The sequence below is a fragment of the Melanerpes formicivorus genome, unplaced genomic scaffold, assembly GCF_026170545.1.
Source record: "Melanerpes formicivorus ecotype bairdi unplaced genomic scaffold, bMelFor1.0.p_v2 SCAF_24, whole genome shotgun sequence".
Classification (NCBI taxonomy): domain Eukaryota; kingdom Metazoa; phylum Chordata; class Aves; order Piciformes; family Picidae; genus Melanerpes; species Melanerpes formicivorus.
In genome coordinates this window covers 5,695,313-5,722,454 of record NW_027142376.1, presented here as the reverse complement: position 1 = coordinate 5,722,454, position 27,142 = coordinate 5,695,313, and the positions used below count along the sequence as shown (strand labels likewise).

At 46.5% G+C, this 27,142-nt stretch overlaps 1 protein-coding gene across 1 annotated transcript in view; it reads right to left on the bottom strand.

The window, feature by feature from the left end:
• STAC (SH3 and cysteine rich domain) overlaps positions 1-27,142 on the bottom strand; it is an 80,286-nt gene that overhangs the window by 44,141 nt on the left and 9,003 nt on the right. The window contains exon 2 of the mRNA XM_068152720.1: positions 907-1,183. Within this exon, the coding sequence (XP_068008821.1) occupies positions 907-1,183 (277 nt within the window). The remainder of the gene's footprint in view (positions 1-906; positions 1,184-27,142) is intronic.

Genomic DNA, 27,142 nt, shown 5'->3' with positions numbered 1-27,142 from the left:
TTTTGAAGGCCAGGCTGGATGTGGCTGTGAGCAAGCTGCTGTAGTGTGAGGTGTCCCTGCCCATGGCAGGCGGGCTGGAACTAGATGATCCCTGGGGTTCCTTCCACCCCTGACAATTCTATGATCCTATGCAATAATAAATTATTAGCTCTGTCATTTCTCTCTCTGTCAGCCAGTCCCCAGCAGCATCTCACACATCCATGGACAGTCTTGGAGAGAAGTCAAGGTGATCTTCCAAATACATCAATCTGTGCTAGGTTTTGTGAGTAGCAGGCATCAGGTGGAAGAATCCAAGGGAAGTTTGAGATGTGAATTCAGCTGTTATTTGTTCTATTGACCTGGTCTCCCTAAACATGTGTCCTAGGCAGCCACCATGCAAACAAAAGCAGCTCAGAGCCAGCAGTTGCTACACCTTTCCCAACTGTCACTTAGGAGAGATGTGAGGGAGCTGAAGGAAGTAGGCATGGTTGCCACAGTGAATGGGAGCTAGGGGCAAAAGTGCCCTGCAGGGCAGACACAAGGAGCCAGAGTCAGAATTCCTGCTGTGGGGAAAAAAAGGATAGCAGACACCAATTTGAAAGAAGGATTTCTGCTGTTTCTGGTGTAACAGACAACAGGATTTGTGCTTGGTGCTCAGTGTAACCTCAACAAGAGGGGAGTCTGACTCTGGCTGAAACCCCCACCTGTAATTTGTGCTAGCAGAATGTGTCTGCGAGGCAAGAGACCTGTCAGCACACATACAACTCGTAGTAGCCTGTGTTTGCCCTGTCTGGACACAAGTCCAGATCCTTTTTGCGTGAATACTCTCAAGCAGACATCTTGGCTCACAAGTTATGGAGAAGTCATCCTGCAAATCGCCATGCAGGCAGCCTCACAGGTTAGAAAGGAAACAGAACACTTTCTTACCCACGATCATGTGGTTGCAGACATCACAGAAGGTGGGCTTCTTGAAGATGTGCTCCTGGAAAATGTGAGTCTTGCTGTTCTCCGAGAGCTGCGGGGCTCTGGTAGGGGAGGAGGCCTGGCTCTCCGAGCTGGGGAGCTGCCCAGTGCTGGTGCTCACCTCGGGCATCAAGTCCACTTGCAGTTTCACATCGCTGTTAGTCCTCTGGAAGAAGTTGTCTGCGCTTTTACTCCTCAAGCTTTTAGTCTTGAAGGAGAGGGATCGTTTCAGCTTCTGCAGCTGCAACAGACAAGCCAGTCAAAATGATTGCCTTTTCCTTAACACCAAAGCCAGACTTCTGGGCTTGGGCTGTGCTGCTGGCAGAGGAACCCAGGAGCCACTGGCACATCTTGAATGCCTGGAGTGCATTCAGAGGAGTGTGTCCAGCAGATCCAGGGAGGTTCTCCAGCCCCTCTACTCTGCCCTGCTGGGACCTCACCTGGAATACTGCATCCAGTTCTGGGCTCCCCAGTTCAAGAAGGACAGGGATCTGCTAGAGAGAGTCCAACAGAGGGCTATCAGGATGCTGAAGGGACTGCAGCACTGCCCTATGAGGAGAGGCTGAGAGCCCTGGGACTTTCCAGTGTGGAGAGGAGAAGACTGAAAGGGGATTTAATAAATGTTTATAAATATCTATCTGAGGGCTAGGGGTCAAGAGGGAGGGGAAAGGCTTTGTTCAGTTGCACCCTGTGATAGGACAAGGGGTAATGGAGGAACTTCACTGTGAGGGTCACAGAGCTGCCCAGAGAGGTTGTGGAGTCTCCTTCTCTGGAGACTTTCCAGCCTTGTCTGGATGTGTTTCTGTGTGCCCTGTTTTATGGTCCTGCTCTGTCAGGGGAGTTGGGCTGGATGATCTCCTGACGTCCCTTCCAACCTCTAACATCCTGTGATCCTGTGACTTTAAAATGTAACCCTCAAGTTCAGAGCAAAGAGAACACATCCCAACCAGGAAAAGGACTCTACAGGTGCTTTCTGACAGACAATAAACTTGATATTCCCAACAAAAACTTCTAATGGTATTTTCCTTCAAGTACAAAGCAAAGTGGTACTGCAGAGAGTTGTACACATTGGAGAACATACCCTTGGTATTCAGGCATAAGAGAACTTTGAGCATTATTCATCCTTGCATGGTTCTTAAGCAGCCTGTGAAGCCATTTCAGGAACAGCAGTTAAATGGCAGTACCAGAGGAGTGAATGCTGCATATATATTGGATACACTTTAATTCCTGGAATTTGGTATAAACAGAAATCATGTGGAGTTTTGGCTGAGAAATTCTTGTTTTCTTTTATGTTTTTGAAGGAATGCAGGCTAGGCAGCAGAAAGAGTATATTAATTAGCCAATTAATCATTAATACACTAATAGGAGCACTCACTGATATCTGTCCTTGTATATCGTATTGTGCATATTGTGTCTATTAAGAAGCAGAGTAAGGCATTATTAACTTAAATTTATTAACTCAAACTCCTCACCTGTAAACCATTTTGTACCTTATCAGAGTTCCTCTCATCCTTCCCCTCCTCCCAATTTCATATAAAGCTAAGGAGGTCACTAGATGAGGTACAGAAACTGTCTGGATACCAGTTACACAAACATACAGGTTTGTAGACTCCAGTGGCACACAAGTGGAGCCTGGGTGAGAGGCAAGCCAGCTCTGTATCCACTTTATGTTTGCTGTCCCTGAAGTGTCACAGCTCTGTATCACCTTTCACTCAGCGTCACTCCAACCATTACAAAATCCATCCAATCACTGCTGCAATTCTCTGGATGAATGTGATGCAACAACTGAAATTTTCCATGCTGCTCAGCCTGTCTGAGCAAGGCTGGTTTATATCTGAAGCTGTTTACATTAGAAGCAATCTAATGATTTGGAATCATAATTCAGGCTATTATAAAGCAAAGGAGCTCACATACTTTCCCAAAAAAGCATGGCACTGCTCTGTCACACTGACTTAGTGACCTCAAATCACTTACCCTCCCTGGATTCTATTCCTGATCCATCCATATTTTTTCATGGCATGGCCAAAAGCCTGCTGCTGGTGAGGTGCTTCAAGGCATCCCGAGGTAAGTCCCTCTTCAACCTTCAAACACGTGGAGTTTGTTCTTGGAGAAAGGACACACTACAGCTGCCTTCCCCATGCTTCAGAGTCAACTCCCTGAGTCCAATAAACAGCCCAAGAGGCGCCAGCGCCTCCAGCTAACAGTGGTTGGGTCTGCTAAGTGGAAACAAACTGCATTCTCCTCCCCAAGCTGCTTCTCCATGGTGACTTTGGGCATGGGGGGTGGTTCAGAGTCACAGGCTCATCCTACCACTCTCAACCTTAACGCTCTCTGGCTTCTCCAGAAGAAGAAATACTTCCAGGTGAAGGAAATACTCACCTGTTTGCAAGAAACAATCAGTCTGTGGGTGGGTGTATAAATAAGAGCAATTAAGTCATTAAATGTCAATTAGTAGGTAAGAGCAGTCTCTGGTTTCTGAAGCTCTTTCAGCTGAAGCCTAAATCCTGAACTAGCTGAGCCCAAAGCACTGTACAACTACACCAAAATGTGAGATCTTCCCTTTGCTGTTTGGATGTTAAGTCAGTGGCTTGTGAAATCACTGAGGTTACTCAGTACTGAGATTACTTCATCTCCCCAGTGGCTGGCAAGAACTCAACAATAATTCACCCCCGTGCTCCTGAAATGCTTTTCACTCAAGTCAGACCTAATTAGTGTAGCTGAATTACAACAGCACAAGGTGACTGCAATGGCTTTCCTTATTGATTTGTCATCCATTTCTACAGTAACACATGAAGTTAATTCTATTCCAAAACACTGCCTCTGCCACAGAGAGAAGACCAAGCTGTGCAATACAGTACTTGTTTTGCCATCAAACAACCTTCCTGCTAGTTAGGACAATGTATGTAGTATATTTTAAGGAGCTCTGAACTTAACTATCCTCATCTCATTCCCTATGCACAGCCATTTGCCAGTCAGGAGATCTACCAACAACCTTTCCTCCCTCAGGCAGAAAACCCAACAATTTTCCCAAGAAGGGTAATGCAGCATTCAGGCTCTTCATATCTAAAGGTACCACAGACACCAAGGTGGGCATGCAGGTGTGCACAGTCCATGCTTCTCCAAGGACAATGTCCAGAGCAAGACATAGAGTCACTGTCATGCGCAGGGATACAAAGGCATCCAGCTAGACCTGGCTGCTCAAGCTCTCATCCAAACTGGCCTCCCTGGGCAACCTGTTCCAGAGTGTGGTGGGGTGGAAGGGTAAGGCCAAGAAGCCTCCTCCCTTCCCCCTTGTAAGGTAAAAGGGAAAAAAAAAATTGAAGGGAAAGGAAAAAAAAACTCACAAGCTGAATTAGCAAAGCAGTGGAGCTTTATATTTACAAAGCAATGTAGGGTACGCAGGGGAATATTTACAAATTTACAGTATCTACAATATATACAAAGATATACAACAGAGTAACGCAGAAATGAGAGTGACCCCCCTCAAGGCAGAGGGGGTTCCCCACCTCCGCTCTCCCCTCTCTCCCCCCCTTTCCCCAGAATGGGATAGAAAGAGAAAGAAAAGAGAGGAATAAAAGTTAGAAGCAGTTTGTGTTAATTGGAAAGGAGTTAATACAGGCCTGGTGTCTGGTTTTCAAGGCCGAGGCCTTGGCAGAAAGCCCAGCACAAAACAGAGCTGCTGCACGAAGAAGAGGCGGAAGCAAGACTGACAGAAAAGTCCTGGAAATGTCCAGTTCACTCCCAGTTCCAAAGGTGCTGCCTCCCACTCTACCAATGAAATAGTTTAGATTATTCTTTCCGTTTACCAACTTCCATCCACCATATTCCCTTTCTTAAGGGCACAGCCTCAAACGGTCACACAGAGTCTCACCATCCTCCTACTGCAGAACTTCTCAAGATCCAGTCTGAACCTATTCTGCCTCAGCTTCAAACCATTCCCCCGTGTCCTGCTGCTAGATACCTTTGTGAGAACCCAGCACACGGCTGAAGAGAGGAGCAGCTTGAGGAGCGCAGCTCTGGGAGTTTGCTTTTGGCTTTGCTTCCCTTGCTTTTCAGGCGGTAAGGGGCTGGTGGCTCGGGACCTCCTGAAGAGGGGAGGAGGGGCAGCGGGCTCGGGTTGCCTACCTGCCGGAGGGCAGTGACGTAGCTGGGGGAGGGATTGCTGCGGTAACCGCGCGCAAACCAAACAGACCCCAGCGCGTGGCTGAAGAGAGCAGGCAGCTCGAGGAGCTCAGCTCAGCCTGCTCACTGACAGGGGAGAAACACCCAGCGGGTGGAGACGGTGGTTACTGCAAGATGGTTACTACTAGAGCAAAGGCTAACAGAAGAACAGTAGGCACCCAGAGAGCACTCACAAGCATGCAGATGTTCAGGTAGGTGGCTGCAGTGAGTGCTGGAACCTGGCACTTGATATGGAGGATGGAAGGAACAACTCCTGTGTGAGGTGTGAGCAGGTCAGTGATCTGATGAGCATGGTGGCTGAGCTAAAAGAAGAGGCGGAAAGGCTAAGAGCTATAAGAGATGGCGAGCAGAAAATTGACTATTCCCATAATCTAACCTCTTCTAAACCAGAACAGGGGGTAACTCTTAGTGGAACAGGGAGTTTGATACCTTCCCAGCAGCAAGCCTCTCAACCTCCCTGCAGTAACCCACATGAGCAGGGCCAGTGGGAGCAGGTCTCTGCCCGACGGAAGAAATGCACACAAAGGAAGTTTGCTCCTGTGAGCAGCACGCTGCCTCCAGTGCAGTTACAGAACAGGTATGAGGCTCTGCAGGAGGAACAGGTCATTGGTAAGGTCGAGGACTCAAGAAGGTCAGAAGCTGCACCAATGACAGGTTGCCTCAGGCCAGCCATCAAAACTTACCCAGAAAAGAAACCTCGCAGGGTCATCGTCATAGGAGACTCCCTACTGAGGGGAACAGAGGGCCCAATATGCAGACCAGACCCATTTCATACAGAGGTCAGCTGCCTCCCTGGTGCCCAAGTAAAAGACATTGTAGATAAAATTCCCAACCTCGTGAGTCCTTCAGACTACTACCCACTGCTGGTCTTTCAGGTGGGTAGTGACGAGGCAACAATGAGAGGCTCACAATCAATTAAAAAAGTTTTCAGAACCTTAGGGCAACTGCTAAAGGGATCAGGGGCTCAAGTCGTGTTCTCTGCCATCCCTCTAACGTCAGCAATGGATGAGGACACACTGAGGAAGGGCCAACAGGTCAATTCATGGCTCAGGGGCTGGTGCCATCGACAGGGCTTTGGGTTCCACAATCATGGATTGGTTTTCAAGGGACCAGAGCTGAAAACAACTTATGGGACACACTTGTCCCAGAGGGGGAAAAGAATCCTGGGGCAGGAATTGGCAGGGCTCATTGATAGGGCTTTAAACTAGATTTGAAGGGGGAAGGGGTTAATAGTCTCCTGCTGGCTGGTGACAAACAGAAGGGCAGCTCACCAGCAGCAGAGAGATGGAGAGCTGGTAAGGGCTCTCAACTCGCTGCCCTGAGACAAGCCACGAATGATCCACCAGGACATTCTGTGGAAACCGAGGGGATTTGGCACAAGAGGAGGACAGGGCCAGCCCAGCTGAAGTGCTTCTATGCGAATGCGCGCAGCTTGGGCAACAAACAGGATGAGTTAAGGGCCACTGTTCTGCTGGGATGCCACGACATAGTGGCTGTTACTGAAACTTGGTGGGATGATTCCCATGACTGGAATGTAGGGATAGATGGGTATAAACTTTTTAGGAAGGATAGGCAGGGAAGGAGAGGAGGAGGTGTTGCCCTCTATGTCAATAACCAGTTGGAATCAGTGGAGCTCCACCTGGGGAGGGATGATGAGCTGGTTGAGAGTGTATGGGTCAAAATTAAAGGCAAGACAAGGGAAGGAGATATTACTGTGGGGGTCTCCTACAGGCCACCTGACCAGCAGATCCAAGCAGATGAGGCCCTCCACAGGCAAATAGAAGTGGCTTCCAGGTCACAAGCCCTGGTCCTCATGGGTGATTTCAACCACCTGGACATCTGCTGGAGGGACAACACAGCAAGGCACCAGCAATCCAGGATGTTCCTGGACTGCATAGAAGACAACTTCCTCCTCCAAATGGTAGAGGAACCAACAAGAAAAGGTGCTATGCTGGACCTTGTTCTCACCAACAGGGAAGGGCTGGTAAGCAATGTGAGGCTCAGAGACAGCCTGGCTGCAGTGACCATGAAGCAGTTGAATTTAATATCCTCAGGGCAATCAGGAGGAAGTATTCCAAGCTCACGACCCTAGACTTTAGGTGTGCAGACTTTGATCGCTTCAGGGATCTGCTAGCCAAAGTGCCGTGGGACAAAGCCCTGGAGGGAAGAGGGACCCAGGACAGCTGGTCAGTATTCAAGGACCACCTCCTCTGTGTCCAAGAGCTATGTATACCAACAAAGAGAAAAGCAGGTAAGAATGCTAGGAGGCCTGCCTGGATGGGCAAGGAGCTACTGGACACACTATTACTTAAAAGGAAACTCTACAGGAAGTGGAGGGAAGGACAGGTAGAACAGGGGGAATACAAGGAAGCTGCCCGAGCAGCAAGAGTCCTGGTTAGGAAAGCCAAAGCAGAGTTCGAATTGAATCTAGCCAGGGAGGTTAAAGGGAACACTAAGAACTTCTACAGGTATATTAATGGGAAGAAGAAGACTAGGGAAGGTGTGGGCCCCCTCAGAAAGGAAACTGGTGACATGGTCACAAGTGATGAGGAAAAGGCTGAGGTACTCAATAACTTCTTTACCTCAGTCTTCACTGCAAGGGCCTCTAGCCACACTCCTGATGTTATGGAAGTCAAAGCCAGGAACTGGGAGGAAGAACTGCCCATTGTAAGTGCAGATCAGGTTCGTGATCATCTGAAGAACCTGAAAGTGTTCAAGTCCATGGGACCCGACGGGTTACACCCACGGGTACTGAGAGAACTGGCAGATGAGGTTGCTAAACCCCTCTCTGTTATATTTCAAAAGTCCTGGCAGTCTGGTGAAGTCCCCACAGACTGGAAAAGGGGAAACATTGCCCCCATCTTCAAAAAGGGTAAGAAGGAGGAACCAGGGAACTCCAGGCCAGTCAGTCTCACCTCTGTGCCTGGAAAGACCATGGAGCAGATCCTCCTGGAGGCACTATTGGCTCAGAAGAATAGTGAAGAGGTGATTGGGAACAGTCAGCATGGCTTTGCAGAGGGCAAATCCTGCCTGACCAACCTGGTGGCCTTCTATGAGCAGGTGACAAAATTAATAGATGAGAGGCGAGCAACTGATGTCATTTACCTGGACCTGAGCAAAGCCTTCGACACTGTCCCACACCACATCCTGGTCTCCAAACTGGTGACACATGGGTTTGATGAGTGGACCACCAGATGGATAAGAAACTGGCTTGATGGCTGCACCCAAAGAGTGGCTGTCAATGGCTCCATGTCCCAGTGGAGGCCAGGGACAAGCAGAGTCCCTCAGGGATCAGTCCTGCGACCTGTCTTGCGCAACATCTTTGTGGGTGCCATGGACAGTGGCATTGAGTGCACCCTCAGCAAGTTTGCTGATGACACCAAGCTGTGTGGGGCAGCAGACACGCTGGAGGGAAGGGAGGCCATCCAGAGGGACCTGGACAGGCTGGAGAGGTGGGCACAAGCCAACCTCATGAGGTTCAACAAGACCAAGTGCAGGGTCCTGCATCTGGGTCGAGGCAACCCCAGGCACAAATCCAGGTTAGGCAGTGACTGGCTGGAAAGCAGCCCTGAGGAGAGAGACTTGGGGGTGCTGGTGGAGGAGAAGCTCAACATGAGCTCTCTGTGCACTTGCAGCCCACAAAGCCAATCAGATCCTGGGCTGCATCAAGAGAAGTGTGGCCAGCAGGGCAAGGGAGGTGATTCTCCCCCTCTACTCAGCTCTGGTGAGACCCCACCTGGAGTACTGTGTCCAGTTCTGGAGCCCCTATTACAAGAGGGATATGGAGGTGCTGGAACGTGTCCAGAGAAGGGCCACAAGGATGATCAGAGGGCTGGAGCACCTCTCCTATGAGGACAGACTGAAGGAGTTGGGGCTGTTCAGTCTGGAGAAGAGAAGGCTCCGAGGTGACCTAATTGTGGCCTTCCAGTATCTGCAGGGGGCCTACAGGAAGGCTGGGGAGGGGCTTCTCAGGATCTCAGGTAGTGATAGGACTAGGGGGAATGGAATGAAGCTGGAGGTGGGGAGATTCAGGCTGGATGTGAGGAGGAAGTTCTTCCCCATGAGAGTGGTGAAGCCCTGGAATGGGTTGTCCAGGGAGGTGGTTGGGGCCCCGTCCCTGGAGGTGTTTAAGCCCAGGCTGGATGAGGCTCTGGCCAGCCTGATCTAGTGTGGGGTGTCCCTGCCCATGGCAGGGGGGTTGGAACTAGATGATCCTTGTGGTCCCTTCCAACCCTGACTAACACTATGATACTATGATTTATGAAAAGTCCCTCTGCAGCCTGCCTGTACGCTCCCTTCAGCTATTGGAAAGCAGCTCTAAGGTGCCCCAGAGTCTTCTCTTCTCTAAACTGAGCAACACAAGCTCCTTCAGCCTGTCCTCATAGCAGATGTCCTTTCCAGCCTGAGGCATTCTATGAACTATCCATTCAGAGATTTGGCAGGCTGTTCCCTCTGCTATTCCCTGAGCGCTGCCCCTTGTTAATGCAGTTACACAGCTTCCAGACAAGGTGGGCATTCTTCTTGGTAACCTGATGCAGATCTCATATCCATTTGCATTCAGGCTGGAAGACAACTACCTGTTTGGCTTTGCATTGCACACCCAAAACACCAATGAAAGGCTGCAGCTATTCTATCCCAAACAGGTTGGAAGTGACTGTGCAAAACTGCGGAACAGAGGCAGTGCTTAGCACTGTGCACAGCTCATTATGCTCTTTGCTCAGTACAGCTGAGAAGTGTTTTACACCCTTCTTGCATAAGTGAGATTATACAGGGCAGCAGAAGATTGGCAGCAGGTTTTAAAACGGGATCCAAATTTCCTTTCTCATACTATGCCCATGAAAGAATTTGAAGTAGGGCACTGGTATAGGATTGTTTACTCAGGAAAAGTTGGCCCAGGCAAGGGCAAGGGCCTGATGTTGTACAGGTAATGTAAACTGTAAAAGCATAAAAGCTTAAGTGATTATTATGCTGCAGGCAAGTGAGCATCACTTCCCTTACTTTTAAATAACACCAGCTCCTCATCTTGAACTTTGCTGTGGCCTAGGTTTGTTCCTTTGCTGGAAGGTTTCAGACACAATTAAATAGAGGCATAAAGTGTATGCACTTGTGGTGTCACTGGCTCCTATCAGAGCTGCTATAGCATTCACCTGAGGCAGGAATCAGCTCTTTCAGTAGAGAGGCAAGCATGCAGATTTTACTGTCTGTAATGTGTTTCTGCAAAGTGAATGAGTCCAAACCCAAACCCTAGGAAGAAACACTACCAAACTTTGGAAAACCTCTGATTAGGGTCCTCCTGCAGTCAACACTTCCATACTTCAGTAGAAAATTGAGTCTTTGGACTGAAAACAAAACAAAACCAAAACCCAAACATAGAAAGGCCTTAAGAAACATATTTGAGATGAACTTCCTAACCATTTCACATTTTCTTCCCTGCAAGGAAGGCTACAACTTAGCTTTCATTTAAATATACTGAAAATAAAATCCCCACAAGCACAACAGTTTGTTTTCTAGACTGGCCATAGCATCACAAGACTTCCCAACACTGGCACTTCAGAAACGTGCACTCTTGATATCAAATCCACTGTTTCCTATGGTTAGAAGTTAGATTTGGGGGGAAAAAAAGTTTGTCTTCAGCAAAAAGCATTTTATCAATCATACAGGCTGCCGGTGACTGCACATACTGACCCTGCAGGCAAGGCAGAGATAAGGGCAATAGCTCAATGAGCTCAGAGCTTGGTTAACTTTCTTCTTCCAGTATCTTCCAGCACAATCTCCATATTCCTCCAAAACACTGAACGTTCAGGCTTCAAGGGATCAGGAAGCTCTGACTAACCACGGTTTATCAGCACCTCCTCAGCTCCTAAGCCCCCTGTGCTGCAACTCATTAGCTGCTACAACCAGAAAAGAGGAGGCAGCAAAAGGCAGCTATTGAAATTCACTCCTAGTGTTAATGAGGTACCACTGCATTTGATGTGAGTGGGAATTGCACCTGCCCTCATGGAAACTTTATTTGACAAGCATTGTAAGCACACTATTCTTCTCTACAATCTGGGTTTAAGAACTTCCCACAGACGTCAGGAAGATATCATCGCTTTGAGCTGTTTTATAATCCCCAGCTCTGCAGCACTGGCCACCTTGCAAAGAGTCACTTATTTGGGCTCCTAACTGCTGCCTGATAACTAGAAACTCTTTCCCCCTTGCCTCTCCATCTCAGCTACATTAGCAGTCAGCATGGCTCAGGAGGAGCTGAAATGAAACAGGGTCTTTTGAGGACTCAGCTTACACACTGAGAATATTTCAAGGCACAGGGTACTGGGAATCAGCCCAGCCTGTTACTCCTGGCATAAATTAGGTGCACATCTGGAACACAAGCAAATGCTCAAACCATTTATCCTATGCTCTGTGCACCTCAACATGGACCAGAGTGGGGAGTGCAGCAAAAAACTAGGAGATCTGTTTTGAAGCCACACTCCCAAACCAGGCTAAAATGTTAAGTTAGGTGTCCTGTATGCCATCACTATTTCTCTGGCACAACTATTTCATCACACCTTCTCACCATCCAAACCTCAGGGAAAGCCTCATTCCCTCTACATCCTACACATAAATGCTGCAATCCCCTTTCTGAAGCTCTCTCCTTAGCAATCTCACATTGCTTACTAGGAGGAAAAACTGTGTGTTAGGTTCCGTCAGTTTGCTTGGCCCATTAGCTTCGGCTTTCAGAGCAACCCCCCATGCAGCCTGCCCACATCAACTTATTAACCAAACCCAGAATCATAGAATCATTTAGGTTGGAAAAGAACTTTAAGATTCTTAAGTCCAACTGTTAACCCAGCACAGCCTAGTTCACCACTAAACCACATTGCCAAGCACCACATCTACTACATGCTTGGGCTGGTTCCAGTCTCAGGCACAGCCAACCACCCTTGCCTGCAGCAGAGGCTCCTGAACAGCATGGGGCTAACACAGAGGGAATTCTTATACATTTCCACTCAACTCACTTCCAGGTGAATAGAACAAATAAATCAGGCTGTACTTCACTGACAGACCATATAACCAAGCCCACATTTTCAGATATCAGCTGTCTGCTCTATTGCTACTTGCTAGCAACAAAAATCTAAAGTAAAAAGACTATCAGAAAGAAAATACATGGCTTGCTCTTCTCTATCCCTTTCTTTACACTAGTGTTAAGAGAGTATTAGATGGATTACCAATAATACAGGGTATTAAAGGAGTTGGAATGGGCCATTGAGACAGCTTGGTTCCTGCAGTTCTTCCCAAACGTAGCTGTTTAGCTAAAAGTGCTCAGCTGATTTCACTCTGCTGTGAGATAAACATTCACCTTCTGCAGGGAACCCTTTCTTGTTCCTTTCAGCTTCTGAGAGCAAGTTTGTAAATTAATTGACTCTCACATTGTCAACAAAAGACACAAATGCATTGGGCCCAGATAACGTTGCATAGATCCACCAGAGAGTGTCAGGTACAGGGGATATAACCAAAAGGTACTTTCAAAAAGGTACCAAAAGCCTTCCAAACAAAGGACACTACAAAAGTCTTGATGGATAGCATCTATTCTAGTAAGTGCAGTTCATTTTCTGGGTCAGAGAACATTCAGTTTGTACCAGCAACCCTCAGAACACACTTCAGATGCTAAGGAGATTTGTTAAGGACTGGTGTGAGGTGGCCTGGTGTCACTGCTGGGCTTCAGCTAGCCATGCTGATGAAGAGCGAGCAAGAAAGCAGCTCCTTTGGGGAGCATGCAGGCTCATGGTTTTCTCCTTAGAGCTGTGCCATACAAAAGTAAGTGATTTTTGAGCAAAACCAAGTGTGTTGTTGGGTTTTGTTTGCTTGCTTATTTGTTTTGTGTGGGGTTTGCTGTTTGTTTTGTTTGGGTTTGTTTGTTTTCCTGGATTTGATTTGTAAATGCACTGTCTCGGCAGTTTAATGAGCAAAAATAAGATTATGAAATGCCCAAAGCCAGTATGCAATTTCATAAATGTGTATCTGTGTTTGCCTGCTGATGAGAGAAGTATCATGTCTTATAGCATTAATGAGATAAAAGGATCTTTCAGGCTCTTAAGGGATTGGTGTTCTTGATTGGCAAAGCATCTGTGATAAAATGTGTGAGCAAAGCTGATTCCTTCCCTGCCTCCTTCTTTCTACATAATAAATAGTACAAATGCTCTACTAGTACAAATTGAATTAGCTAAACTGACTTCAACTGTAGCTGATTTATACAGCCTGAGAATCTGTCCCTATCATGCACTTGTCTCTGCCCTAGACAGCTTTCTTAGAAGCTGTATGCTCTTAACCCATTAGAGACCAAGAGAGAGTGTTCCTTATTGCAGACTCTGCTACGTATGGTATTTGTGTACCTGCCCAAACAGGCTGCAGAGCTGGCACTGAAACAAATATGTTTGTGATTGTTGTGGAAAAAAATTAATAAAATAATCCAACTGCTTGAATACTGCATTGGCCAAGTCAAAGGGGAGACTTGCCCCAAAACACCTGACAGGAACATTGTGAGGGAGTTACTGGGTACCTCCAGCTCTTCTCCTTTGCTCTCTTGCCGCACTGATTGTCACCCGCAGATTGTCTTCCCTGCCCTACTCTAACTCACTCACTGATCCTCAGACCAATGTAGGATGTCAAGCTTTTATGGCAGGGATTTTTCAGTGCTTTTCTTTCACACAGGGAGTCCTATCTGTGACGAGACGCTGTGATTGGCATGCCAGTGTGTAACAGCAAAAATCCCTGGCAGAGCCTCAGGGTTTGAAAGTATGACACCTGAAGGGATGCTCAGTTGTCACAGCTCCCACAAATGTCACTGTGAATTAGACATTCTCAGCCCTCTGCTGATGTACCACATCCTTGGCAGCTGTGCATTTGCATCTCCAATTGGCAGATCTCTAAATTATCAAGAAGTGCAGTCTGCATGTGTAGCCAAACAGTCTGCTTGCTTAGGAGGCCGCTCCATTCTGTGCCATTCTACCTGGTTTGGTTTAAACCAAGCTGGGGGGAAAAAAAAATAATCATCTACTTCTCAACAATTGCTCCTGCAGTTGGTTTGAAATGATCCCATAGTTTTGAGTCTGCATTCTTCTGATATTGCAAGGAACCAGGATTAGTAAATACGTGAGACAAACATTAAATCAAGTGTGGAAAGTTTAAGGACTGAAAACATGAGAAAGTCTCTCTTGAGCTCCAAATTCCTCTATATATCTTCAAAATTCAGCTCAAGATGAGACAGGACAATGTAATGCAATCCAGGGAGCAGCAGACTTGAGGAAACACAATTTATTAGCTGTAACAATTGCCATCAAGTCTCAGGGAAATCCTTTTTCAACTCCATTATTTTCTGAATTCTATGCTTAGGCTTGAGGCATAAAAAGAGAAACCCCTGTGGCAGATACTCTACAGTTGTGACTTACACTGGGCTTGCTCTGCCTTCCCTGCCAAACACATTTTCCTACTAACTTCAAAAGACTCATAGTCATTTAAACAGTTTCAAACACTGTGCAACAAGGAGGAAATGTATGCAAATAGAAATAGAATGATACTTGTATACGTGCCAAATTCACAACATTTTGAGGCTTTTATATAAAAACCTAAGTGTAATCCCTCCCCCTACACACAGAATCACAAAATTTTAGGGGTTGGAAGGGACCTCCAGAGGTCACCCAGTCCAACCCCCCTGCCAGAGCAGCATCACCCAGGGGAGTCTGCACAGGAATGCATCCAGGTGGGTTTGGAAAGCCTCCAGAGAAGGAGACTCCACAACCTCTCTGGGCAGCCTGCTCCAGGGCTCTGTCACCCTCACTGTAAAGAAGTTTCTCCTCATGTTGAGCTGAAACCTTCTATATTCAAGTTTGCATCCATTGCTCCTTGTCCTATTACTGTGCACCACCCAAAGGACCTTGCCCCCCTCCACTTGCCCCCCACCCCTCAGATATTGATAGATGTTGATCAGATCCCTCTCAGCCTTCTCTTCTCCAGGGGACCACTAGATGGATAAAGAACTGGGTTGATGGCCGCACCCAAAGAGTGGCTGTCAATGGGTCCATGTCCCAGTGGAGGCCAGGGACAAGCAGAGTCCCTCAGGGATCAGTCCTGGGACCTATCTTGTTCAACATCTTTGTGGGTGCCATGGATGGTGGCATTGAGTGCACCCTCAGCAAGTTTGCTGATGACACCAAGCTGTGTGGTGCAGCAGACAGGCTGGAGGGAAGGGAGGCCATCCAGAGGGACCTGGACAGGCTGGAGAGGTGGGCACAAGCCAACCTCATGAGGTTCAACAAGACCAAGGGCAGGGTCCTGCATCTGGGTTGAGGCAACCCCAGGCACAAATCCAGGTTGGGCAGTGACTGGCTGGAAAGCAGCCCTGAGGAGAGAGACTTGGGGGTGCAGGTGGAGGAGAAGCTCAACAGGAGCTCTCAGTGTGCACTTGCAGCCCGAAAAGCCAATCAGATCCTGGGCTGCATCAGGAGAAGTGTGGCCAGCAGGGCAAGGGAGGTGATCCTCCCCCTCTACTCAGCTCTGGTGAGACCCCACCTGGAGTACTGCCTCCAGTTCTGGAGCCCCTATTACAAGAGGGATATGGACATGCTGGACCGTGTCCAGAGAAGGGCCACGAGGATGATCAGAGGGCTGGAGCACCTCTCCTATGAGGACAGACTGAAGGAGTTGGGGCTGTTCAGTCTGGAGATGAGAAGGCTCCGAGGTGACCTCATTGTGGCCTTCCAGTATCTGAAGGGGGCCTACAGGAAGGCTGGGGAGGGACTTCTCAGGATCTCAGGTAGTGATAGGACTAGGGGGAATGGAATGAAGCTGGAGGTGGGGAGATTCAGGCTAGATGTGAGGAGGAAGTTCTTCCCCATGAGAGTGGTGAAGCCCTGGAATGGGTTGATCAGGGAGGTGGTTGAGGCCCCGTCCCTGGAGGTGTTTAAGCCCAGGCTGGATGAGGCTCTGGCCAGCCTGATGTAGTGTGGGGTGTCCCTGCCCATGGCAGGGGGGTTGGAACTAGATGATCCTTGTGGTCCCTTCCAACCCTGAGCAATACTATGATACTAGAATAAACAGCCCCAGGGCTCTCAGTCTCTCTTCACAGGGGTACAATCAAGACATCAAACACACTTATTTAGGTAGCCAAAACTCTTACTTTTTATACCTAACAACATTTTTACTGTAGTGTTTTTGAGCAGCCCTCTTTTGGTCCATTACTCTGTCTTAATCAAGCTATATGGGAAAGAACACTCTAGAAAGAGAAGAGTGCTCATTAGATCTCTTGGGAGAAGAAGTGTACTTTCTATCAGTATTTCTTCAAACTTCTTAACAGGTTTGGTTTAGTTAGGGGGAAATTATTGCAATATCCTTCAGCCATGGTATGTGTCCAGCCTGCTTCTAGCAGAGGGGAATGACAGTAAATCTTTCTCAAACCTGCAGCATTTCAAACTAACAACTCAGAAAATCTTCCACAGGGAAGCTTCACTACAGCTTTCTGAAGTTTATCACCTGATTGGTGAAAATCAGATCAGTGGCCCCCAAGGCAGAACTGCTGGGTCCATTGTGTAGAGCTCAATGGCTGTCAGTCCTTCCTCCTTTGCTAACATGTGCATAAATCCAAACGTGTTACAAATCAAACTAAACAACTCTTCAGCCAGGACTAAAGCCTGTTCCTCGTTTTATATTGGGGTTGGGAAATGTTTGTGGGTTTTCCCCCCCTTTGATCTCATCTCCTGCCTAACCTGGCAAAAGAACAGCTGTCCCTTTCAGGAGCAGAGGGAGAGACTACAAATCCTGCATTTATATCCAGGATTATACTCTCCTTGCTGCTAAACAGCTGTTCCAACATGGGTGGCAGCAGCTGCAGGAAATCTTTGATAGCTCAGGTTATGAAACATGGCTGCTGGAAGAACCAGCTGCAAACCTCAGTGTGGCTCCTGCCTCTCTTTCATGATCTACTCTAGGTCCTGCTCTGGCAGGGGAGTTGGACTGGAAGATCTCCAGAGGTCCCTTCCAACCCCTAACATCCTCTGATCCTGTGATCTGACAACAGAATTCTCACCTGTCTTTCCTCCTGAAACCAACAGGAAAGCTCATGGAGAAAGCAAGAGATGGTTTGGAATTGTGTTTCCATTTTCTGTCAAGTTCTCCTGTACTTTCAATTTCAAGACTGATACACATTTTACATCATCTTGTTTGGTACTTTGGGTTTCACCTCAGGCATCTGGTTGCTAAGCAGCCACTCATCTCCATACTCTGCCCCCATTAGGATGAGCTACACCTGGGGTTCTCTTGCCTCTTGACATAGAATGAATTTGGAGTGTTCTCTCTGACATCCCTTCTGGGAATCCCACATTTTGCCGGCCTGTTCGGACATCTCTTTTCCATTTCAGCTCCTAAGTGGAACAGTGATTTCCCTTTGGTAACTTCCCAATTTAGTCATTTACTAATCTTTGCTGCAGTGGAAGTGGCACAATGAAATCTGGAGATTAAAAGGCTGGATTTCAGAGTAATGTAAATCCAGGCAGCTCTGCTGAGGTGAAGGAACCTGCACTGGTGTCTGCCTGCTGGGACTCTTCAAGAAGAATAATAACAGGGCTGGAATTTTACTTCTTTTCCTTCTCATGAGTAATCTGTAGTGAATGTGATTGAGAATGTAAGATTGACAATGTAACATTAATCATCTTTGATTGTACCATGTGTTTGTCCATCATTATTTTCTAGCGCTTATATTAGGAGACATTAAAGCTCAATACAGCTTGGACCTTTAAAAAATACCCCACACTGGTCTGCCAAAAAGTGCTGGTCTGGTCTACCTATAGCAATTCTTCTTACTAATTCATTTTACCCATTTGTTTCCCCTCTTGTTTTCTGTTTCCCCCTCTTTTGTTTTCTGTTTCCCCCTCCTTTGTTTTCTGTTTTGTTTTGCTTTTAGCAGAGCTGGTTTATAATATTTTAAATGGTAGCATGTCTCTGGGAGTAAACATGGAAATTCATCTGGCATGGAGGCTGATGCTAAACGAGGGCAAATTACATCAACACCACAACCCACAAACTGTTTCATCACCTTTGTACCATCTTAAACCAAAAAGACAGATCTGCTAGGAGCTGTTATAGTTAATATTCTGTCAGCGTAGCCAGTTCTACTTCAGGGCTCCAAACTTAGGCTGTTAAAATTGCTCTGCAACGAAAACATGTAAGTGCTCAGCTCTAAAACAAAGTTACTGTCACTGGGCCAGATCCTAGGGTCGTTGCTTAGTGCCAGCTCCTTGGCTGGGCTGCTGGGCTTTTTTGTTTTGAAATGAAACTTCACTTGACTGTTTCACACTGTGCACTAAAAACAAAGGTTTGCTGCATGCTGCATAAAAAAACCCACCTGGCCACGTCTGGCACCCTGTGGTCCAGCTGATTTTCTTCAACCCTCCTCAATTCTCCCCTCTTTTCTTTTTAAACATCTCTGTCCATCCCTGCTTGCCCACAACAACATATAGATAGATCCAGCATCTTTCCTAGATGCTTGCTCTACATTCAAACTTTGTGTGAATTAATTTTGCCCAAACCTTTCCCTTAGCTACTGTGCTTGAACTCTGAGCTGATGCTACCTCATTTCCCAATCCAAGAACCAGAAACACAAGGCCAGATTTTGGGTGCTATGGGACCTATTGGTTTAAGACAAGCCCCGAGACACAGATGTTTGGGCTTATTTGACCACCTAAGTTTCTGCACTCTCTTCTTCTCTCCCTGCTCACAGAGACTCAGGTCCAAAATTCCCAACTTTCTCCTCTGTTTCCATTCCAAACTCTTCTTGTTTGTTTGAAGGCCTCAAGACGTTGACAAAGTAAATAGGTGTATTTGGAGATGTTAATTGGCAAGAGCTGTTGTGTATGAGATTTATCATATATGTTTGACTCCCTTTGCCTCAGGCTAATCCATTTCTTTTGTGGGTTTTTTCCCCTAAACCTCCAAGCTGCTGAACATCATCAGCCAGCTATTGTTTCAAGATCAACTCTGCAGAACAAAGAGAGAGAGGAGGAGAAGGCTGTATTGTGGCAAATATTTTTCCAGTATCTGAAGGGGGCTACAAGAAAGCTGGTAGAGACTTGTTAGGGTGTCAGGGAGTGATAGGACTGGGGATGATGGAGCAAAACTAGAAATGGGTAGATTCAGATTGGATGTTAGGAAGAAGTTGTTCCCCATGAGGGTGGTGAGAGACTGGCACAGGTTGCCCAGGGAGGTGGTGGAAGCCTCATCCCTGGAGGTTTTGAAGGCCAGGCTGAAGTGGCTGTGAGCAACCTGCTGTAGTGTGAGGTGTCCCTGCTGATGGCAGGGGGGTTGGAACTGGATGATCCTTGAGGTCCCTTGAACCCTGACAATTCTATGATTCTATAAGCACATTTTATTTTTATCTTCACCAGCTGCACCACTTTCCTCCTCAAATTGCCTCTATCAAGGTTTCAACATTAAAATGACTGCCTGCACTGCAAAAATGTGTTTTCATACCAAGATAGCTAGCTTCCTGCAAAAAAAGAGCTACGCAGAGACTACCACGAACACAAAGGTAGAGAATTTAAGAGAATGACTCTCTCTGAAGAACTACACATTTTTTTCTGAATGTTTAAAAATATTTTTTTAAGTTCCTCAGAATCATCTAAACTATGGCTAATGAAAGCCTGAACACAGATAATAACAACAATATTAATAATATTAACATAAATATTATTAATAACAACAGCAGCAACAACAACAATAATACTACTACTAACTAAAAAAACAAACCAACAGAAACTTCCTCATTTTGGTCTTGAGAGAGAGAAAAGAGCTGATAGAAGATACCAACAGATTTAACTTTTTCTGCTTGTTTGACAGGAATGTGAAGGATTTTGAAGCAGCAAGACTGTGAATTCTTGTCTCACACAAACAGAGAGTTAAACAGGAACAGTGTATTGCATGGGGCTGCATGAGGGATTCAGGCAGACAGGAATAGAATAGAATAGAATAGAATTAACCAGGTTGGAAAAGACCTTCGAGATCATTGAGTCCAACCTATCACTCAACACCATCTAATCAACTAAACCATGGCACCAAGTGCCTCATCCAGTCTCTTCTTAAACACCTCCAGTGATGGTGACTCTACCACCTCCCTGGAGAGGAGGGGAAGAGCAGAAAGAAGAGGAAAAAGTCAAGTTAGGACAGAGAGAGAGCTGTAAAGAATAAGAATCATATGTATGAGGGTGAATTCTCATGAAGGACCTCTCTTTGTCTGCCCTGTTCTGCCAAAAGAGTAGGCATGATCCTTACTATTGGTGGAGCAGCTCTGAGTAAGGAGTGTGACATCTTACAGCAGAAATGAGAGCTACTGACCACTGCTGAACTGGAGAGCAAGCACAGTGCTGGCTTCTGAGATTCATATTCATTTTCTCCTGTCAGTTGCTGTCTGAGGCTTTTTAATATGCAGTAGTGGCTCCAAGTGTGACTGTACTGGAAGGTTGATAACTCATGGAAAGAAGGTATTTTTTTCTTCCCCCCCCCGGAACTCCACAGCTGGTAGTAAAGACCAAATGACATTACCTCTAGTGCCACTTCAGGAATATTGTATTTGCTATAGCATGCTCCCTGCAGCCCCAGGGCTGTTTAAAAAAGGGCTGACTTTTTTTTTGACCAGACTTAATGGCTTCTTCTTGTGGCTGAATTCTCCTTAAAGGCAGATCACCCTGTAAGATTGTTGTTTAAAGGCTTGGCTGTCATTTTTTGAACCTTTGTGAAATTCTCTTAAGCTGATCTACATTCTGGCAGGATTCAAGTAGGTCTACTACAGCTGCTGGCATTCATTCTAGCTTTGATAATCTCCAAGGAATCATTTGCCCAGAGCATTTTTCTTGGGTACTAGGCAGGGACTGCTAAAAAGGCCAGGGCTATTGAAGCAAAGAGCTGCAGCCCAGGGAAGTCTGTAGGAGCCTAAGCTGCTGCAGAGGCAGGAGCTCAATGGCCCTCCACTGGCAGTGCAGTTAAAAAGGTATCTGATTAGCACTGTCTTCAACTACCTAGCCAGAAAGAAGGAGACTCAGACAACAGGGGAACATTTCTGCATAAGAAAAGTTTTCTATCACCTCTTTGCCTGGGTTTTACATTTCTGTATATCTTGCTTCATGCACAGGTAAAGAAAACAAGATAGAAATAGGCATCCATGTGCAAGGAACAGATCACATAATACCAGACAATGTAGGAAGCTAACATCATAGAATGGTCTGCGTTGGAAGGGACCTCCAAAGCTCATCCAGTTCAACCCCATCTGCAGTCATCCTCAACTGGATCAGGTTGCCCAGAGCTCTGCCCAGCCTCACCTTGAATATCTCCAGGGATGGGGCCTCAACGACCTCCTGGGGCAACCTGTTCCACTGTTCCACCACCCTCATGGGAAAGAACTTGGTTCCTAAAATCCAATCTAAATCTCTAGTTTGAAGCCATTGCCCCTCATCCTGTCACTACAGGCCTTTGCCAATAGTCTCTCTCCATCCTTCTTGTAGCCCCCTTCAGGTACCGGAAGGCTGCTATTAGGTGTCCCTGGAGTCTTCTCTTCTCCAGGCTGAACACCCACAGCTCCCTCAGCCTGTCCTCATAGCAGAGCTGCTCCAAGCCCCTGATCATTTTTGTGGCCCTCCTCTGGACCTTCTCCATCAGGTCCATGTCCTTCCTGTGTTGAGGGCTCCAGAGCTGGCTGCAGCACTCCAGGTGAGGTCTCACCAGAGCAAAGTAAAGTTCAGTTTAAGGCATTTCTTTGTGGATATAGTAAGCATGGCTTGGGGATGGGTAGAAAGGGAAGTGCAAGCTGAAGAGTTGGGGGAGTTTTTGTGAGCGTGCTTTGCAGCAGGAGTGCTAGCATCCACACAGGGTTTATAAAAGCTCCCTGCCCCTACCAGAAGAGCCACCATCCATTTCATAACAAGAATCTTTAAACATGACTAAGCTTGGAAACCTTTATTTTTATTTTTCCTGTAAAGACAAAAGGTTCATTGTACCAGAAAGCCTGGTCCTGGATTAAAGCATTTGGGTGAGAAGAGGAATAGAGAGGGGGGAATAAAGAGAAACCTTGAAAGGTGGAGAGTGAGTGGGTGCACAAACAAACAAAAGTGAACTGCTCATCTGGATCTTTAAGGGCCAGGAGAATGAAGTCCATTTGTCAGTACAACTAAGTACAGGAGAGAGACCTAACTGCTGTGAACCTGCCAAAGGCTCCTGTGTGCCCATACGTCACGGAGCTGGCACACCGTTTGTCTTGTGGCTGCATTTTAATAGCAGCACTTTGCACTTTGAAGCCTGGATAGGCTCACATTTTTCTCTCTTTTTGTCATAGGTGCAGAACTTTCCATTACAGGGCTGGCTGCAAAACAGCACTTCCACTTGGCAAAAATTTTCCAAGTTTGAATGATTTTGTTCCACGTTGACAGAAAACAAACCAAAACACAACTGCAGCCTTTCCAAATGTCTGTGACAGAGCTGTGGGCAGAAGTGGGGACAGTCAGACAGACTAACGTGCCATGGGAACAGACAACTGACCAGATTTTGTAGGCAAAGGTCAAGCCCTCAATCTGACAAATTCACAGATTCACAGCACTGTTCACCCTACTTAAACTGAAGCTTTTAACTCGGCTGTAGCTGCCCCCTATGGTCGATGGAAAAAGCTTTCCCTTCAGAGAGGCTAATTTAGAGCATGTAAGGCAGGCTTTTCCTCTAACTCACCTTTGATAAGACAATTCTGGTCTGTGCTCCATTTATAACACAGGGAGACTGAACTACTAACTTCACTGCCTGACCTGCTCTCTAATTACAGGTAAGAGTGTACAGTTTAACCTAGGGTACCTTTTTCCCCCCTGCTCCTTTCACTAAAAATTTCATTTGCAGCCAGGGAAAAGCTTCCAGATAGAAGTTCACATAATCAAGAAAACTCAAACCCAGAAGTTTTGACATTAAAAAAACCAACCAAAACCCCACAAACAAACAAAGCACTTGACCCCAGAGAGGTTGTGGAGTCTTCTTCTCTGGAAACTTTCAAGCCCCATCTGGATATGTTCCTGTGTGACCTGTGCTGAATTCTGTGGTCCTGCTCTGGCAGGGGGGTTGGACTTGATGATTTTTAGAGGTCCCTTCCAACCCCTAACATCCTCTGACCCTGTGATCCTGTAACAAGTACACATTTCATTACCAGACATGTCTAGCAAACCATTACAAGTCACCTCGTGTCTATTTGTAACTTCTTTCTTAATTAGATAGTTTGAATTCAAAGAGGATGTGTGAACAGAAGTGAGGAAAGAGCTGCACACACTTAATATAAATGAGAACACCAAGAAGTACAACAAAAGTTGTGACTGATGGATCCTTGAGTTGGTTGATGCTGTTTGATAACAGTAAGTACACTTTTTAAAATGCACATGGATGTGAATGTCTTCAAAACTGGAGCCTCCATTTAACCTCCTGGGAGACAGGGGCATTCTGTCAACTTTACTGTGTTGCTTTGTGTGGTGGGTTAAGACCCTTTTCTGAAAACAAAAAACCAAAGCAGGGTGGAGGGCTTGCGGGTACTTTACCCTCCCTGCAGGGCGTTTCCCCCTGGGAAGCTGAGTCTGTTCCACTCCCCCCTCCTGCCCAGCTAGGGTATAAATAGCAGGACATTGCAGTTGTTGGCTCTCCTTTTGCCTCCTGCCTTTGCTGGATGAGAGCTACTGCAGCTGCCCTCCTACTCCTTTGCCACAGGGTCGGACCTGATCCTTCTCCCTGCTGCCTCCACGCCTCCTCAGAGAAAGACTGGTTTTGTATTATTCTTTTCTGTCCCCCTCCCATCCATCCTTGTTCCTTGCCCTTGTGAACCTTTCCTGTTATTGTTATATGTATATTGTTTCAAGAAAATTCTTCACCTCTCTACTTCCAAGCCGACTCCAGATTATTGTTTAGTGGATTTGCTCCTTACCCCCCTTTTTTTTTTTCTTTCCCTCTCTGGAGGGAGGAGGCAGGGAGTGGGGGAGAGATTCTCAGCCTATTCCCCCATCTGGGCTTTTAACTCCCACTTAAGGCTCAAACCACTACACTTTGTTTGCCTAATACATTTTTGTTGAGTTGTGAGGGCTGAGATGCCCAGCCCAAGGCCACTTCTCACCCTGTGTATACATGAAGGCAAGTGAGGCCAGGTCAAAGTTTTGAGCTTCTCAGCTCAATTCCAAGCCTTTTTGTTTGTTTGCTTTGAGAAGCACTTCCACAGCATTTAAGTTGGCAGGGGAAATGCTGGCAAATTCCTGTGTGACCTGCCCTAGGTGATCCTGCTTTGGCAGGGGGGTTGGACTCGATCTCTGAAGGTCCCTTCCAACCCCTAAGAGCTCAGAGAAGAGTGACTGCCCACTGGAATGTGCTGCCCAGGGAGGTGGTGGAGTCATAATCACTGGACGTGTTTAAGAAGAGCCTGGATGAGGCACTTGGTGCCATGGTTTAGTTGATTAGATGGTGTTGGGTGATAGGTTGGACTTGATCTCAAAGGTGTCTTTCAACCTGGTTAATTCTATTCTATTCTAAACAGCCTCTGATTCTATGAAATCAGTGACAAACGTGGTGTTTGAGGAGGTGACTTGTATGCATCATGCCAGATATCTGACTCCTGGCCACCTAAAGCTGATGCCACCCTTCCCTATCCATGAGCAAGCTGTGCAGAAACCAGATAAAGTTCAATAAAGGGATAATGAAGATGCACTTCTGTTTCTAAGATCACATTCAACAGTATTTGCTGTAACAACCTGCAGGCTCTCTCTCTTACATGAGCTGTGCTTCCATAGCAAACATTTCTTTCCCTTAGTCTGATGAATGAGCTAAGAAAACAAAAAAAATACCTAAATGGTTATTTAAATAGCATGGTGAATACCATTTTCTAGTATTTTGCCTCTTTCTGAATTAAACCTAATTATCAGTTACTATAGGTCAGCTTCATTTTGCCTTTCCATTCAGAACACTAGGCTGCTGAAATGATCTGTATTAATAATGTAGTGCATGGGTGGCATTTTAATCAAACTTTGAAATGGCACTCAGAAATGGAGCACATTGTGTCTACAGGAAAGCAAAGCACTCAAATCATTGCTGCTGCTCGCCCCTGAAGGACTCTGTCTGCAATTCCACATGGAACTTGCAGCCTCCTGTGGCTGGGAAACACCTTTCCCTCACAATTATTCATAGAATCACAGAACTGTTAGGGTTGGAAGGGACCTCAAGGATCATCCAGATCCAACCCCCCTGTCACGGGCAGGGACATCTCACACTACAGCAGGTTGCTCACAGCCACCTCCAGCCTGGCCTTCAAAACCTCCAGGCATGAGGCTTCCACCACCTCCCTGGGCAACCTGTGCCAGTCTCTCACCACCCTCATGGTGAAGAACTTCTTCCTGACATCCAATCTGAATCTACCCATTTCTAGTTTTGTTCCATTCCCCCCAGTCCTATCACTCCATGACAGCCTAAAAAGTTCTTCCCCAGCTTTCTTGTAGCCCTCTTCAGATACTGGAAGGCCACAATTAGGTTTCCTCAGAGCCTTCTCCTCTCCACACTGAACAACCCCAACTCTCTCAGTCTGTCCTCATAGGAGAGCTGCTCCAGCCCTCTGATCATCCTCATGGCCCTTCTCTGGACACCTTCCAGCACCTCCATATTCCTCTTGTACTAAGGGCTGCAGAACTGGACACAGTACTCCAGTGGGGTCTCACCAGAATGGAGTAGAGCTATGGCATTTTTAAGTTTCACCACTGCAGCCTCTAAAACAACACTTCCATTTGACAGTGATCAAACTGCTCTCATCAGGTAAAAACAGGGTCCTGGCCTGTCCAAAGGAAAAATTCTGTGAACACAGAGCACATTGATGCAAGACTACTGTTACAGTTTGAAGGGGGAACTTGAGCCTAGATCCTGACTGCAAAGACTGAAAGTAAAGTAAATGACCATTGGATGCACAAGGAAAGTAATGCTAAGGTCTATAGAATTCATTGGATTGGTAATGGGATGTAGAGCAGAGGCAGAAACAGCTCTTGCTCTCTCTTCTTCTGTTGCATCTGCTTTCAACTTCTCTCTCCCTCCTGTGGCCTTGCCAGGGGATCCCTGTTTTGACTACTGTGTGAGGTGATGCAAAGGAAGGAGGGAGGAGGTGAATGGGTCCCCTGAATCCACCCAGGGGGGGTCTGAGGAGTTTCTGTGTTGTTTATAAGCTGTAAATAACTCTCTATTGTACATATCTTGTATATTTTGCACATATTCCCTGCATTTCATATTTCCAGATTTCAGGTTTGCTTGTAACTAGAGCTTCATTTGCTTCCATCCCCAACTGAGCTGGTCTGGCAATTTTATTTTGGGGCTAGCTTTCTCCAAATTATTTGGGGGTGGGGAAGTAATTTAAACCCATCACAATAAACAAAACCAAATAGGAAGATGCACAAGCCATTTGTCACACTGACCTGCTGCTGTCAAGGACAGAAGTCACCCACATTTCATTGGAAATATATTTTGCAGGGTTCCTGAGTTGAATTCCCTGACATGGAGCTTATCTTGTATCAATTGATCTACTGGATTAAAGCAGGTTCCTCAAGCAGAGGCATATGTCAAAGGAAAACAAGGTCAGGTTGTTTCAGCCCTTGACACATGGGTTTCTTGTTTTCACAGCTGGTTCTCTTTGCTGATGAACATGCAAATTTTGCATCTGCTTCAGGTGGAGCATAGACCTTCACTTGCCCGGAAAAGACGGCGCTCCTTTAACACTGAATGAGCATTTTTGCCTGTGCAACTGGAAGCTTAACTTAACTGGGTTATTCTTAACTGGGTTAAGAATATTTCATCCATGTGCTCACACCTGGAAGATTCTTCTACCTGGCAAACATGAGCGCAAATTTATCAAACATACAATCTTCTACCTAGCCAGGGCACGGAGCAACGGCTCAGGTAGGCAACAGGAACAGGCATACAACACTCATACAGGAAATTCTGATTTCACCAGGTGACTGAG